The sequence below is a fragment of the Periplaneta americana genome, chromosome 3 (assembly GCF_040183065.1).
Source record: "Periplaneta americana isolate PAMFEO1 chromosome 3, P.americana_PAMFEO1_priV1, whole genome shotgun sequence".
In the NCBI taxonomy this organism is placed as follows: domain Eukaryota; kingdom Metazoa; phylum Arthropoda; class Insecta; order Blattodea; family Blattidae; genus Periplaneta; species Periplaneta americana.
The window spans coordinates 67,189,337-67,207,026 of record NC_091119.1 but is presented as its reverse complement, the minus strand read 5'-3'; the positions used below and the strand labels follow the sequence as shown (position 1 = coordinate 67,207,026).

Sequence of the window (17,690 nt, the reverse complement as noted above, 5' to 3'; positions counted from 1 at the left end):
GCTTGATGAGTTAATGACTGAATTTGGTATAATTTTCCTCTATTCAATACCTAATTCCCTCTTTACCCTTTCCTATCCAGTCCTCTGACTGAGCTCTTACTTTCTTCGACCCCGACGGCATTAGAGCATTCGAGGCCTAGGGGTTCATTTCCCTTTCCTTCCTCCTCTTTCTACTTTTCTGTTCCTAGTGCTGACCTGCTATGGCACTAAAATCGTCCTCCAGTGGCTTAAGGAGGGAAAGCTAGTGATCAACAAGATCTCCCAGCTAGATCCAATGGACCCATCGACCAACAGCAGGTGTGGTCCTCCAGACATTCTGGGGGTTGTGTGTGAATGAAGTAGCCACCAAAACGTTAAAATATGGTGTTCACTTAAATCGGCTACAACTTGCCATTTAACACCTCAAAATCTGTGCTTCAGTGGCTGGCCATGATAATATCTTTGAAAAATATTGGAGTGCAAGAGGTCAAATGACTTTATTGTCAAACGCCTGGCATTAGAAAACAACAACAACTTTGGTAGATCATAGTAATATGTTGTATCGAGGTTCCGCTGTATAAAACATAAACAAGACTGTAAGTTATTTTGTATGACAGCAAGGGAGTTGTGCACAATATGCTTGTGACCAGTGACCAAACAGTTACTATTATCTGGAAATTTTGAAGTGTTTGTTTCAGAGATTCCCTTGTTTACAGTGTAAGTGTCAAGAAGAAAACAGTTTGTTCCTATTGCCTGACTACACACTAAGTCATAGGGATTTCATTACTAGGAAGTTTCTGATAAGCACAAAAAAAATGTGTGTTGTCTCATCTATTGTAATTCGATAATCTTAGCACCATGCGACTTATTTTTATTCCCAGAAATCAAAGTAACCTTGGAAAGGTGTTATTGTGATGTGGATCAAAGGTCTGAGTAAAGACAGAACAGAATTCCATGGCCTTCCACCATTCCTTTCAATTGCTTCACGATCATTGTCTGCAATGTGTAAGTGAAGGAGAAAGAATGAACTTAGTAAAAAATGCTTAGATTGTTCATACATGGAATCTTCACTTTTTAGTCCCTTTTTCCAGATGTCACACTGAGTGAAACAATCTTCACAATTAACACTGCATAACAAAATTTGAGCAACTTTTTGTTTATCTTATTTTTTTGGTGTTTATTGCTTAATTTGGTGATGTTGATTATGAATATAGGGGTGGTTTTTTTTCCCCAATGTCGGTATTTTGGATGTAATAATCCATTCTTCAATATTCTTAAAAACAACCAAAATTACATGTTTACTTAATATAACTAGAGAAATAAAGTGAAATCTAATATACAATACATTCTATAGTGGTTCACACAAGTTCAAATAATACTGAATAACACTGAAAAAAGGAAAACAACAATACCATCATTCAGAAATGTACACGAGAACGGCTTCTCCTTTTATGTTCTGTTGACTCCTCTGCACATACGATGCTCCATATATAGTCTCCCATTATTGCACAATTTCAACGACCCTGATACCTTCTTTCCATAAGCTGAATGTCCTGGTGAAACTGTTCCCCATGTTCCTCGATTACATCTCCTAAATTTGGTCTAAAGAAATTAATATGAGAAAACAAATAATGCATTTTGACTGACATTCTGCACCCTAGCACACGGTAATTCTGCATCAAATTCTCAATCAGTTTCTTGTAATTGTCACTTCTTTTGTTGTCAAAAAACCATTGCACTACCATTCTAAACACTTCAAAAACATTGCATTCGTCAAGAGTCATAACATCTACAAGTTCTTTAGACTGTAACATCACTCGAATCTGTGGCCCGGTAAAAATTCCACGTTATATTTTTGCTTCAGATAACTTGGGGAACATTTGTCTGATGAGAGCTAGAGCCTCAGAGTTACTGTTCAAACCTTTGATAAATTGTTTGATTAGTCCAAGTTTGATATGCAGTGAGGGTAACAGAATCTTCTCTGTAAACACAAGAGGTTCATTTATTACAATGTGTGTGCCTGGCTTCAATTCTTTTCCTTTTGTCCAGTGTTTCCTGGTGTAATGCTGACTGTCTGCCCTGCTGTCCTATAGGCATAGGAAGCAGGAATATTTGGTGTAGACACCTTGAAGCCCAAGAAGAAACCCCAACATTTTAAAATCATCACTAATATCCCACTTGTGGCTTCCATAGTTGAATTTTTCCAAGAGCAGCTTGACATTTTCATAAGTTTCTTTCAGCTGTGCAGAATGAGCCACTGGAATGGAAGGAAATTTGTTCCCATTGTGTAGTAGGACAACTTTAAGACTACTGCTTGAGCTGTCTATAAAAAGACGCCACTGGTCTGATTTATGAGGAATCTGGATATATTGAAAAAGAGCATTAACATTGCTACAAAGACATAGATTTTTCAGATATTTCATAGAAGCAGTCAAAATCCTTATGTCTTACTCTATATTTTGTTTATTTTGTATCCTTTAGCAATCAAGTTATGTTCCTTAAGACAGGATGCAAGGAGTTCGGCCTTTGATTTGGTTAGTTCCAACTCCCTTATAAGGTCGTCCAATTTTTGTTGAGTGAAGAACTGTGGTTTATTTGTTTGGCTTTCGTCATTATTGCAGATATCACTGTCATCACTAGGATTTTGTACATCTTCATCTTCAGATACATTCTGTTGTGGTGGCGATGGAATTGGCAACTCCTCAGAGTGCGGTACTGGAGCAATAGATGACTGTATGCTAGGATATGGAATGTGCTCTGTTCTTGGTACTTTTATAATGTGTAATGTCAACCATACAAAAGTAACAGTTGTCGTGATGGTTGGTTGGCTCTCTCCATATTCGAGTAACTGCAAAAGCCATAGATTTTCTTTTTCCATGTAGCCAACTCTCTAAGGTAGACCTACAGCTATCGCAAGACACATGAGAAGTCCATCCAACAGTTTGGTCTCCAACCGTTACTACTGAAATAAGCTTGGTAAGCGATACAGAACTTTGTCCCAGACACAATTTTATGTTTCACTTTTTTAGATGCGATATGTCCACAAACATAACAAAATGAGTCTGCAGGCAATTTACAACGTCTGGATACTGACATATTTCACTAAAAAACAAGAATCAATCGTTTCCATAATCACTGAACTGCAGTAGTTGCAATTTAGAATTTCACAAACAACAGGAAGACGTTTTGTGCAAAATATCGATATACAGTAGATATGACAATTAAAGATGTCGATGTACACTGATGTTACTAATGAAAAACGCCATTGCCATCTACTGATAATCGCTTTGAACTACTAAGATTATCACAAAAGAGCGGAAAATTCAAAATTACAGGGTTGGGCAGATAAAACCGGCCGGTCTCATCTCATTTGATTTGAAAGAACTATTCTTATTCACAAAACAACTCTTTACTTTGCAACAACAAACAGAACAGTTTATAAATCATTTGTAAGTTATAGCATGTAACAAGCAACAATGTAACTAAACATGCGGAATAAAAGATAGACAACATAATTTGAAATCAAATGAAATGAGGCGGGCCGGCTTTATCTGCCCAACTCTGTATTAGCAAATTATTAAAAACCATAATAGCTGTTTATTTAAAAAAGTATCGACATTTGGAAGAAACTAATGGAATATTCGTGTTCAGCAGTCGAATTCATCCAATAAACACTAAGAAATGGACATAAACAATTTTTTGTTACGTATTGTAATTAGAATTTCTATGGTTCAGAAATAATTTTTATTATACATAACAGAGAAATGCTACAAATGAAAGATATACTTTAAAAAGTTATAAAGTACCATCTTTTTCATCCACTAGAACCAGTGCATCAGGCCCTTCATGTGATATGTTGACTGTTTCAGAGAGTTACCATCTGGACACCATCTGCAAATGGAAGTACAAGAAATAATGAAAATTTAAAACAATATAATTAATAACAGTGGTGACTCGTGGGTATTGAATTCAGAGGGGCTGCATACATTATAAATCATGCAACTTGCCTTATTTAAAGATTAGTTCCATGTGCCTTGTCTTGTAGGTTGCAAACTTTTGAATCACCTTCTTATTAAAGTCTGAGATGTCGTTTAACATAGTCTTTTCAATGGACAACATGGCTAATGCAATCAGTCTCTCGTCTCTCATCGTATTTCTAAGATAGGATTTTACTCTTTTCAAATAAGAAAAGCAACGTTCTGGTTTGGAAGTTGTCATTGGTATGGTGATAGCTATGCGTAATAGTTTCACAACTTCTGAAAATGAGGCCTGCAAATTGTCAGATAGAAAAAACTGCAAGAGCTTGACTGCGTCACTGATATTTCTGAATTTTTGTCTCTGATACAACACAGTGAAGTCCGGTTTTTTAATTTGTCTTTATCATACATTGGAAAAAGCTTCATATATACATTTAGGTTATTTCAGGAAATGATCTTTTGTAGCATTAAAATTTTTCTTGACACAGAAGAGAAGGTACTATAAGATGATCTATGAATTGCAATCGAGTGTTAGCTTGTGTGATAATGAAGTCACACACTCCTTGGCTGCCACAACCCTTGTCTGATTCTCTTTGACCTTACGACGCTTGCTAGGGTTTTCATTTTCACAGTTTTCGCTGCGAGCCTTTGTATTTTGTTTAGCGGCTCTTTCCATTATGAGATTCAACCAATGGGCATAGCAATGCACAAAATATGCATATTTGTAACAATCTCTAACTTTTGCTTGTGCTGCATTTAATACACCACTCATCATAGCTGCTTCATCGTAGCTCTGTCCAATAAGCTTATCTTTCTTTGTTTTAAAATTGTTTCTAGCTCTGATATTGCATTTGCATCTTGTTCGGTTGTGTTAAAGAAACCCCTGAACCTCTCCACAGCTTCTTCTTCTTTGTTACAATACCGAACTACAACCACAATCATAAATTTCCAGATATATCTGTGATCTCGTCAGCAAGAACAGAGACAAATTCGGCTTCCTCAATCTCTGCTAAAATTTCCTCTCTGAATACGTCCAATATACATTCCAATAGCTCATTTTACAGGCCTATAAATGGCGAAGAGGTCTCCAAATGGACTTGAACATCGAATCTATTTCACTTGTATATTTCACCAAATTGAGGAATATTCCTTGATTGTCAGACCCTATCTTTTCATTATGCCTTCATAATGTTAACTCGTTGGTTCCACAAAACTTGATACAGTCAATAATTTCTAGACAACACTTCTTTGTTTTTTCTCACGCTGTTGTTGTTATGTTCAACAGCTTGTTTATGAGTTGAACTTAAACTCTCCTAAATATTCACTCTTCTCAACCCAGCCAAGTTCAAGGCGTTACTTATCTGTTTCGCCGAATTTACATGTTTATTAATCTTTTCATTTCTGAGTCCAGTTAGAATCGCTACCAAACAAAAGACATGGAAAACAGAATAGCGCATTTGTAATATCACAGCCTTTCAACCACACAAACTTCTTATACACATCACAATTAAACCTCCTCGTATATTCTTTTTGTCGGCTTGTCAAACAGAGTTTTATATCTAGCACAGGTGTAGACTTCTACGGCACTTAATTTCACATTTCTCCTGAATTGTTAAGGTACTTAACTGAATAGACTGTAAATATTGTACCGGTACTTCACATTTTATTGTGACTTTTAAAATTAATTTTTATGTACTTTTCACCATATGAATTCAAATACTACTCATTCTGTACTAGGTACTGAAATTCAGCTGACCATCAACCACACATTACTAATTATATCATCACTGTGCCTTCAAAATCCGCTGTGTTTTTTTAAATAATTTGCAAGAGAAATAGAAAAGCAAATGTCACTTTTAATTTCCTTGATTTTCAAACCTATTTGCGGTATAATTTAATCATTTTTCTTGCATTTATTGAAGTTATACTGAAAGTAGCTTTGAAAATCAAGAAAATTAAGAGTGACGATGCTTTTTTCTTTCTCCTACAAAATCGTTTTAAAAACACATAGCGGATTTTGGAGGTGCAGTGACGATATATGGAAAGCACGATGTTTTAAAGTTTGAATCTAACTTTGTCTTCAAGAGAAAAAAAGCGGAGGAAATGAAATAATACATGTTGAGGTCATTAGTAATGCTGAAATCTGCTTGAATGACTTGACAACAGAACTGGAGGCAAGTAAATGTAGTCATTTAATGGTTTCAACAAATATGATTCCTTTTCTCTCTCTCTTCAATTGAAGACGAAGGTAGATTCAATATAGACTGGAAGAACCTGGTTAAAGCCCAAGTGAAGGAAGCATTTAATTTCGTCATAACTTCCATAATGGTTCTGGTGTTCAATGCCTGATTGAATACCAGATCTTTCCAAAATATAAAAGGTGGTCAAAGCAATATACTGACTATATTACCTCTTAATGCTGAGGTCAAGCATGGAAATTATATCTCCGTATATCCTATGGAATGCACATAGGAGTGTGTCGTTGGTATGATGTGGTGCATTATAATGTGCATACAAAGTAGCTCACATAAAGTGTTACGAGTCAGTATCTCTTAGATGGATCAATAAAACTAAATGCTTCGTAACAGGAAGAGGATCTGTGAGAAATTCCATCCACAACTTTTCAGTAGTGTTGAACCGTCGCTGGGTCTGGTTGGTCTTCTTTGTTAAAATAAAAGATAAATATCTTAATAATACCAAATAATCCTACCATGAAACGTTATGATTAGGATGGTAATCTATGTGTCGAGGTAGTTAAGTAATAACACACACTCCCTATGTTAAACACAACCATTTATTTAGAATAAACAACAAAATAAATTCGTAGCACAGAAAATATCTTCTTCACAGAGTAATGTTAATCAAATCCAGCTAATTACCTTACATAGGCAGGTACTCCCCCTCGCTGGCATCCATCTTGTCATACAACCTTGACGTAACCAACACTCAGCACACACATAGCTGTTACACTCAAATTGGCCACCCCTCAAACGTCACACAATGGGTGCCTTCATTGTGAATTTCATACTCGTCAAATTCGTTCTGCTGCAATAACTAAGTAAAACGTAAACCAAAACCATCTCACTGAACTCCTTGTAGTTTGTGGTAGACTTTTAGTTATATCACAGCTAGAGGAACAATAACCTGAAATGAAAATACCGACCGGTATTTAACCAGAGTTGACTGCACGCTAGTCAGACAGAAAAATGAATGCAGTTCAAGATAATTAGCACATCACAAAACTCTCCGCTAAACTCCACACGAATATCTTCTGCGATACACTCGCAGGATCCCACATGTTGGACTACGCAGCTACTAGTAGACTTATCGAACCCAGTTCGATCCCCGGCCTACATAGGAGCTCGTGCCCTTCACAACACACGTTCTACCTCCAAGCCATCCCTCTAGCGTACTGACGTCACTGCTGCAACCTCTGCGATACACTTGCAGGTTCCCACAACACGTTGGACTACGCAGCTACTAGTAGACTTATCGAACCCAGTTCGATCCCCGGCCTACATAGGAGCTCGTGCCCTTCACAACACACGTTCTACCTCCAAGCCATCCCTCTAGCGTACTGACGCCACTAGCCCGAACAACTCGCTTCACAGGCGAAATACCAAACGGCGTCTCTATCTTAATCAATCGAATAACGTAATGAAAAATACTAAATTCTCCCCAGGGTATCAACCAATCAGCAATAAATACTAATTCTCCCCAGGGAATCAACCAATCACTCGCCAGCCATAGGCTAGGCCCTTGTTTTCAACTCATCACAGATTACAAGAAAGAACACCATAGACTACGGGAAAACAGAAAAGTGAGAGGAAAGAAGCCATCTACGAGAAGTAAGAAGAACTAGATCAGAAAGGAAAAAACTACAAGCCATCTATGAAGAGTTAGAATAATTAAAACTAACAGAGAAAAGTATAAAGATAGAAAAATGTAAAAGAAATAGAAAGGAAAAGAAAGACGTGCCGAAATAAAACAGCACAGACTCTCCCCCCCCCCCAAAACTGGCGCAGTTCCTGAACAGCGCCAACTCCAGGTCCAAAGACGCTGTGTGGACAAGTAGGCTACCAAAAAGGGAACTCATCCCCAGCTATGTCCCATCACAAGCCACTAGGTACTGTATCTTCCAAGTGCACAATCAGCACTGACGCCACTGCTGCAACCCATCCAGACGGTCGAACATAAATCATTTAGGCACCGAGTGTCCACGGGTAGAGGCGGTATCCCCACCGTTCTCCCCCGCGATCCACTTGGCCCTTCGGAATGACTGCAGTCCATCGCAGTCACCCCAACCAACTAAATTCCTTCGATCCACAGACCTCTGGGTTATAGTCACAGCACACTTCCACCTTTGGCGCAATCAGTAAATATATCCACCACAAACATGATCGATGCAACAAAGCCAAACATAAACAGCAACATCTTAAAGTGACAGAAAGGAAGAAGAGAAACAAGTAGAGAAAATAAATTAGAAAGAAAGTAAGCTACAAAGGATAGAGGACACGAAAGAGAAGAAGATGAAACATATAAAGAGAGAAGAGAAAAAGGAAAAGATAAATTTTGCGAATAAACGACCCCCAAAATAACTAGCTCGAGCTGTGATGATACATAAAAGCCAACCTAGAACTAAAAACACACGTAACAATATAGAACTCAAAAACATAGAAATACTTAATAAGACAACAATGTCAAAGTGAATAAGATAAACTTGAAACGAAGGAAAACACGTGAATAATACAAACTTTTAAGTGATGTCTATAACTTGCTTCACATATGACCATTTCTGGTATAATAGTCTTTTCAGCCATTTTATCACTTCCTCTTGATGATATGCACAATCATATATGTGCCCACTGCCCGTTCATGAATATAAAAGGTAACAAACTCCTTCGTGACAAAACCAGGTTAGTACACAGTACTCATCACACCGTCCACTCATGATACACTCTAGTACAAACTTTTACTGGGTAGTTTTAGTAAATACCACCGTTTGATGCACTGTACCTTACTATTAAAACAACCCTTAGCTCACTAAATGCTCAAATGAGACATTTAGGCATACAGCTCTGTAATAACAGAGTTATCAGAAACCCGAACCCGTTCTGATCTGAACACAAAATTCCGTCTGCAGTGTCGTTTGGCTGTCCGTCACAATGAAAAACCTGGTACGGCCAAACTGACCAGACCTCACTCACGCAACCTCTCTGACGTCACTCCCAAAATCCGTCTGCAGTGTCGTTTCTCCGTCCGTCACAATGCAAAACCCTGGGACGGCTAAACTGACCAGACCACACTCACATAACTTAACCTAACCTAACCTTTTCCCCTTTTACATTCCCTTAGGGGGAAAAGGTGCCCATTTTAGAAGACTCTTACTTCATGCATGGGCTGCAGTGGCGGTATTCTGACCCAGCGCCACACAGGTGTTACATTCATGGGGAAAAACCCCTGACCATGTGGTTGGTGCTGCACACCCCGCACTTCCTTAAGCAGAGAATCGTGGGCGCGGAGAAAGTCTTCTTGGGCGCCACAAAACCCAACTTTAAACGGGGAACTGACACAGCGGCTACAAATCCCCTGGTAACCCCTGGCTTCGGTTCCCGGTAACTTTTAGCGGTATAACAAGTTATATCTTTTCCCAACTCGCAAGTTATCCTATCCCGTTCCTCCCGAAAACGTTCCAAACTGACTCCGAGATCTGGATCGTAGTGTAGAGACTTCATAACTCCTGAAAACGGCAAGGGAACTTCACTCAACTCCGGAAGTACAATGTACAATCGGAGAACCACTCAGTTCCGGCTGACCAACGCAGACCTGATCTTTCCCCAAGGAACTCGAATCTACTTCCTGACTTTCCCCTTCATCCCTATGAGCAACAAGGTCCACCGATGCCCCAACTGGAAGCAATTTAGGTGCCTTACATCGATTAGCAAAGTGGAATTTGATCTCCAAAGCATGTTTAAAATAAAATTCCTCCTGTGGGATGTCTATAATAAGCCCCGTCTCCGCCATGAAATCAGCGCCAAAGATGGCGGGGTTAACCAAACCTTCGACAACCCAGAAACTAAATTCACAAACTACCTGTCCAACCTTAACTTTCAAACTGACACGACCACTGACCGAAAGAGACTGGAAAGTAGCAGAGAACAACACCATGTTCCCGGGGATAATCTCCCATCCCTTCTTCCACGCTAATTCTAAACTAACCAAAGAAACGACACTGCCTGTGTCCAACAACCCTCCACTAACTCTCCACCTAACTGAGCCCTAGCAACGGGGCACTGACGGCGAGGGGGCACTTATCTCACGAGACACAACCCGAACAACTTCTTCACTCTTTCTCTGATTTTGCTCCACGTGACCCCGTCGATTACATTCACGGGCAAAATGCCCTGCTTTGTTACAAACAAAACACCTATTGCCCTGTCCCAAAACGACGGATCTAGTCGGGGTGGTTCCTGCCAGGGCACCACTATCTAGTATCGCCTGATTCCGCACACATAACTCGTCGAGCTGAAGGAAGATCTGCAGCTGGTTGGCACTTATGTACTGAGCCCTGACCTTGGGATCGCACGCCCCTGACAACGCAGCGTCCACTATCTGACTTTCCGTCAAGCCAGCTACAAAAACCTTTTCGATGACTTTTAACTCTTCCACGTATTCAAGTAGGGTCTCACTGTCACCTTGTTTACGGTAGAAATACTTGCCGAACAGAAGACGACGAGTCTTGTCAGGAATGAACTCGTTCAGGATACCCTTATGAAAATCTAGCAAGGTTTTTTCGTCTTCAATGGCCGCCAATACTCTGTTAGTTAACACTCCATTAGCAAAAGGGAACATCAGATGTAATAGAGAGGCCTCATCCAAATGAAAAGCTCTACATATACCCTTAAACTGCACTAACACCCTTAGAAAATGCATGACTGCCTGTATACTACTAACGGAGAAAACCATCCCTTTCTTCAGAACGGATTCAAAAGGATTAGGCATGTTAGAAAAAATCAAGCTAAGGTAGTCCTTCTTCCTGTCGAGATTGGAAACTTTCACAGGGACTTGAGCTTCATTGGCCACCCCTGAACCCTGTTTCTGCTCTCTCGTGGTCTCCTGGCTCCTACTCTTTTTCAAATTCGTTAGTTCCATTTTCACTATCCCCAATCTCTGTATTTCCTTCTCGAACTTTTCCCTATCTACAACTTCCAACTTAACCTCGAGTATATCTTTCAGTCGTAATTCCCAGTGAATCACCCTGTTCCATATTCTTCTAAAACGATCCTTCTGAAAATCGACCCTCAACTCCTCCAGAAATTCCGAAAAGGACTCCACGATTTCTACACATTTGAAAAGTTCACTAGCGATACAGTACTGGGGGTATTTCCGCGGAGTCTGCTGGGAAACGAACCCCGGTTCCCTAGCTTTGGCTAGGAGAGTGGTGACATCCGCGTTCGAGTCAACCTCCGCACCACGTGCTCTCAGCTCATATAGCAACTCATCTTTACGGAGGGCGCGCCACTCCACCATTCCAGCATCCATCTTGAAACACAAAAAACAACAAAACAGCACAATCCCAAGTACCTCGGCTTTGAGATTCCAAACGCCGATCATAAACACGCAACTCTGCTAACACTGAACCGTCGCTGGGTCTGGTTGGTCTTCTTTGTTAATAAAATAAAAGATAAATATCTTAATAATACCAAATAACCCTGCCATGAAACGTTATGATCAGGATGGTAATCTACGTGTCGAGGTAGTTAAGTAATAACACACACTCCCTATGTTAAACACAACCATTTATTTAGAATAAACAACAAAATAAATTCGTAGCACAGAAAATATCTTCTTCACAGAGTAATGTTAATCAAATCCAGCTAATTACCTTACACAGGCAGGTACTCCCCCTCGCTGGCATCCATCTTGTCATACAACCTTGACGTAACCAACACTCAGCACACACATAGCTGTTACACTCAAATTGGCCACCCCTCAAACGTCACACAATGGGTGCCTTCATTGTGAATTTCATACTCGTCAAATTCGTTCTGCTGCAATAACTAAGTAAAACGTAAACCAAAACCATCTCACTGAACTCCTTGTAGTTTGTGGTAGACTTTTAGTTATATCACAGCTAGAGGAACAATAACCTGAAATAAAAATACCGACCGGTATTTAACCAGAGTTGACTGCACGCTAGTCAGACAGAAAAATGAATGCAGTTCAAGATAATTAGTACATCACAAAACTCTCCGCTAAACTCCACACGAATATCTCCTGCGATACACTCGCAGGATCCCGCAACACGTTGGACTACGCAGCTACTAGTAGACTTATCGAACCCAGTTCGATCCCCAGCCTACATAGGAGCTCGTGCCCTTCACAACACACATTCTACCTCCAAGCCATCCCTCTAGCGTACTGATGCCACTAGCCCGAACAACTCGCTTCACAGGCGAAATACCAAATGGTGTCTCTATCTTAATCAATCGGATAACGTAATGAAAAATACTAAATTCTCCCCAGGGTATCAACCAATCAGCAATAAATACTAATTCTCCCCAGGGAATCAACCAATCACTCGCCAGCCATAGGCTAGGCCCTAATTTTCAACTCATCACAGATTACAAGAAAGAACACCATAGACTACGGGAAAACAGAAAGGTGAGAGGAAAGAAGTCATCTACGAGAAGTAAGAAGAACTAGATCAGAAAGGAAAAAACTACAAGTCATCTATGAAGAGTTAGAATAATTAAAAGTAACAGAGAAAAGTATAAAGATAGAAAAATGTAAAAGAAATATAAAGGAAAAGAAAGACGTGCCGAAATAAAACGGCACAGTGTGCCCCCCCTTCACCCCCAAGGGGGTTTACTTTAGAATTTTAAATGGTATGATAAAGTTAACCACTCTTATCTCTCAATGTAAGAACAGAAATGCGTTACTATACCCCTTTTCATGGAGGTCGCAGCTTTTTAACCTCCTGGAACAACAGGAGTCATTTGTGCTTAAGCAACATTGCCTAGCCCCTAGTTGTAATATGGCTCAATCGTTGTTAGTTAAATATTACATGCTCCTAAACAAAATGTTGTAGCCACAAAGAATAAGAGACGTATGAACTAAGTCACGTGAAAAGCGAATGATGCCTCACCACATTTTGCAAGATGTATGTATGAACTGTTAAATAAGAAGTTAGATTACATATAAATTGGAAGTGCTGGACCTGTCACATGGCCAGCCTGCTTACTTGATTATTTTTTATGAGGTACATAAAACAAAAAGTCATGCCTACAGCACCTACAACCAAAGAAGATACAAAGGAACAAGTATGTTGTCAAATGTTAGAAAAAACCTTAATAAAATTTTATTAATAAGTATTTAGATGTTAATGTAAGTCATCATTATTATTATTATTATTATTATTATTATTATTATTGACCATTAGGAAAGTTCAGGATAATAGACAGGGTTTGGAGTTGAATGGGTTACATCAGCTTCTTGTCTACACGGATGACGTGAATATCCTAGGAGAAAATCCACAAATGATTAGGGAAAACGCGGAAATTCTAGTTGAGGCAAGTAAAGCGATAGGTTTGGAAGTAAATCCCGAAAAGACTAAGTATATGATTATGTCTCGTGACCAGAATATTGTACGAAATGGAACTATAAAAATTGGAGATTTATCTTTCGAAGAGGTGGAAAAATTCAAATATCTTGGAGCAACAGTAACAAATATAAATGGCACTCGGGAGGAAATTAAACGCGGAATAAATATGGGAAATGCGTGTTATTATTCTGTTGAGAAGCTTTTGTCATCTAGTCTTCTGTCAAAAAATCTGAAAGTTAGAATTTATAAAACAGTTATATTACCGGTTGTTCTGTATGGTTGTGAAACTTGGACTCTCACTTTGAGAGAGGAACAGAGATTAAGGGTGTTTGAGAATAAGGTTCTTAGGAAAATATGTTATGTTAAATGTTATGTTTTATTTAACGACGCTCGCAACTGCAGAGGTTATATCAGCGTTGCCGGATGTGCCGGAATTTTGTCCCGCAGGAGTTCTTTTACATGCCAGTAAATCTACTGACATGAGCCTGTCGCATTTAAGCACACTTAAATGCCATCGACCTGGCCCGGGATCGAACCCGCAACCTTGGGCATAGAAGGCCAGCGCTATACCAACTCGCCAACCAGGTCGACCTTAGGAAAATATTTGGGGCTAAGAGGGATGAAGTTACAGGAGAATGGAGAAAGTTACACAACGCAGAGCTGCACGCATTGTATTCTTCACCTGACATAATTAGGAACATAAAATCCAGATGTTTGAGATGGGCAGGACATGTAGCACGTATGAGTGAATCTAGAAATGCATATAGAGTGTTAGTTGGGAGGCCGGAGGGAAAAAGACCTTTGGGGAGGCCGAGACATAGGTGGGAAGATAATATTAAAATGGATTTGAGGGAGGTGGGATATGATGGTAGAGACTGGATTAATCTTGCTCAGGATAGGGACCAATGGCGGGCTTATGTGAGGGCGGCAATGAACCTCCGGGTTCCTTAAAAGCCAGTAAGTAAGTAAGTATTATTACTATTGATGCTGCCACCACCACCACCACTACCACCACCACCACCACCACCACTATTATTTTGAGCACTTAATGAAGTGACGTAAAATGAAATCTCTGAAATTTTTACTTCTTTCGTACTTTTACCTAGTATGCCTTCGAAATTTCAAATGCCTAATACTGTACTTCTCAATATTCTACTGTACTGTGGAGGAAAATATTTTGGATGAAAGTTACATAATAAAAAAAGAAAAATCAGAATTTCCAAAAATTATAGTAATTTCATTTGAAATTCTAAACTTACCCTCCTCCCTCTCCCGAATTCCTCATGAAGAGTAAACACTGAAAAGTTTCCAATGTAATTTTTTGAAAGGTCTCTTGCTGTTATAAAGATTGAAAAAAATCAGCATTTAGTTTTATTGATCCATTTAAGAGATATTGGCTTGTAACCTTTTATGTGAACCACCCTTTATATTCTAGGCCTACTTAACTTGATTTTCTCTGTGACAGATTACCTGAAGAAGATGACTTTTTGAAAAGCACCGAAGGTCTTTGGTCCAGTCTTCCAGCTGGAACGAACTCAAATGGAAACACTGGCACAAAGAAGAGGATCCATGTTCCTGTGGTGGGAAAATTTAAAATGAAAACTGACATGCAATTTTCTGGAAGAAAATATAGTAGAAATGTTACAAGGATGCAGAAACATGATTCGAATTCAGATGTAAAAGAATCTCAAAAACGACAGAAGGGAAATTCTGTACAGCCCACAAAGTTAACTCTGCAAAGAATTCTACTAAGAGATGGCTACCTGAAAATAAAGATTTAAAAAAAGCTAAGGCTTCTAATGAAACTTGTTTACAGGAAGACAACTGCATAAAGGACGTTTCGAAAGACATTTCGAAAGACTTTTCGAGTAAAGTCAGAGTAGAGGAGTTACAGACACAGCCTAAACCAGAAGTGGACAGGAAGCGATTCCTTTGTCATGATTGTGGGAAAATTTTCACATTAAAGCATCAGCTTCAAGGCCACTTACGGACTCATACTGGTGAAAAACCATATTGTTGTTCTGTGTGTGGGGAGTCGTTCGGTTTTGGTAGCTGTTTGAGAAAGCACATGAGGATACACACACTAGAAAAACCGTATCTATGTACTGTGTGTGGGAGGAGCTTCAGTCGTGGTGATACGCTCACTAAACACATGCGGGGTCACACAGGCGAAAAACCCTACCATTGTACTGTGTGCAGCAACAATTTTGGACGTCGTAGTACCCTCATTAACCATTTGAGGGCCCACATGGGAGGAAAACATTATCTGTGTACTGAATGTGGTTGGAGATGTGTTCAGAGTTATGACTTAACAAAACATATGCGTTGTCACTCAGATGAAAAACCAGTGCGCTGTAAAGTAGAAACAAAGAGTCTTGCTTTTGTTTAAAAAAAAAATGCCGCTTTTCTCTCTAATAAGCAAGGCCCGGATTTTGATAACTTAAAAATGATCAAAATTGACATTACCTTGAAACAGTTTAAAGGAACTTGTAAGTTGCAAAAATTAGCCCATAAATTTGGGGCTGTAGTAGTTCATATGATAAAACAATGGACTTTAGACTGGAAGCTCATGGATTCGAGTCCATTGGATGGCGGAATTTTTCTTATTATAACTTCCAGGACACACTCACCTCCTGTCAAATTACAGACGTGGACAAATTATTAGCAAAATTGAAGATTTTTATTATATATTTTTACAAAATATGATTCTTCAATTTAGACTACAGTTGACATTTTTGTGTATTTTCAAATAATTAGCCAAATTGAAGATTTGTATTGTATATTTTTCAAAATTTAACTCTCTAATTTGGACTACATTTGATATTTTTGCATATTTACAAATTATTAGGAAAACTGAAGGTTTTTATTGTATACTTTTACAAAGTTCGATTCTTCAATTTGGACTACAGTTGACATTTTGGATATTTCCAAATTATTAGCAAAACTGAAGATTTTTGTTTTATATTTTTACAAAATTTGGCTCGTCAATCCAGTTGGCATTTTTGCTAATTTATAAATTATTAGCTAAATTGAAGATTTTTATTATATATTTTTACAAAACTTGACTCTTCAATTTAAACTACAGTTGACATTTTTGCATATTTCTGTCTACTGTAATGATGGAAATATGCAAAATTGTCAATTGTAGTCTAAATTGAAAAGTCAAATTTTGTAAACAGAAATATCATAAAAATCGTCAATTTTGTTAATAATTTGTCCACGTCTGTAATTGCATTTATTTTATTGGTTAATTGACTATGCTGTACTAGTTATTTAGTGTTGTTGGGATTGATGATAGTGAGATGGTATCTGACGAGATGAAGTCGAGGATTCGCCATAAATTACCTGACATTCACCTTACGGTTGGGGAAAACCTCGGAAAAACCCAACCAGGTAATTAACCCAAGCCTGAACCCAACTTTGGATTAGCAAGCAAGCACCTCAGCTGACTGAGCTATGCTGGTGGCAATTGTATTTATTAAATATAATTTATGGGGAAAGGAACTGGTCACCCTATCCCATTATCTCCTGACCTAGTTTCCTCATAAGTAGTGCCTTGTTGGTATCACTTGTGAGGTTCAGACCTGTCTTCGGACAGTGGACTAAACAACAACAAATACAAACGTATAACGTATTTTTATAGCAATTTTGTATTTGTTCTGTAGGCCTGGCTCAGTACCTCATAGAATAAAGGGTGATTGTTGAGTGTTAGTGAAATCATGACAATGGTGAAGGGAAACAGTAGGTCTATATCCCCGAGATGGAAATCGAACCCAGGTCATTGCTATGAAAGGCAGAGAAGCTAACCACTCAGCCACTTGAGTACCAATTCTTTCTGTGGTCAAAATGTGGCCAGAGCATGATACTGACCACATCAATTCTTTCTCATGCAAGGAGAAAACGTGAACTTTACCTCCATGCCTCCATACAATGTCCAATACTGGTATCATGGGATATCTTTACTCTATAACAGGTATGCTCATTCTCTGACTCCCGATTATGTTCTGTAATCACAACCTTCGAATGTAGAGCGTGCTGTTCCTCATTCGAAGCTCGACGGATGACTGCGGAAGGCAGTTCAAGTACTTAGTAACATACGAACAGTGCGGGACAATGACAGAGTCAAAACG

General features: G+C 38.9%; 1 protein-coding gene and 1 long non-coding RNA gene across 2 annotated transcripts in view; both read right to left on the bottom strand.

The window, feature by feature from the left end:
* Positions 1-6,732: 6,732 nt before the first annotated feature.
* Positions 6,733-9,724, bottom strand: LOC138696129 (uncharacterized). Its single transcript, XR_011331247.1, has 2 exons — positions 8,696-9,724; positions 6,733-8,638 (listed from the first exon to the last, which is right to left on the bottom strand). It is a non-coding gene; the product is annotated as an uncharacterized lncRNA (long non-coding RNA).
* A 511-nt stretch (positions 9,725-10,235) lies between these two features.
* LOC138697032 (uncharacterized) overlaps positions 10,236-17,690 on the bottom strand; it is a 33,684-nt gene continuing 26,229 nt past the window's right edge. Inside the window, exon 4 of the mRNA XM_069822624.1 lies at positions 10,236-12,106. Within this exon, the coding sequence (XP_069678725.1) occupies positions 10,236-11,570 (1,335 nt within the window). The 5' untranslated portion in view covers positions 11,571-12,106. The remainder of the gene's footprint in view (positions 12,107-17,690) is intronic.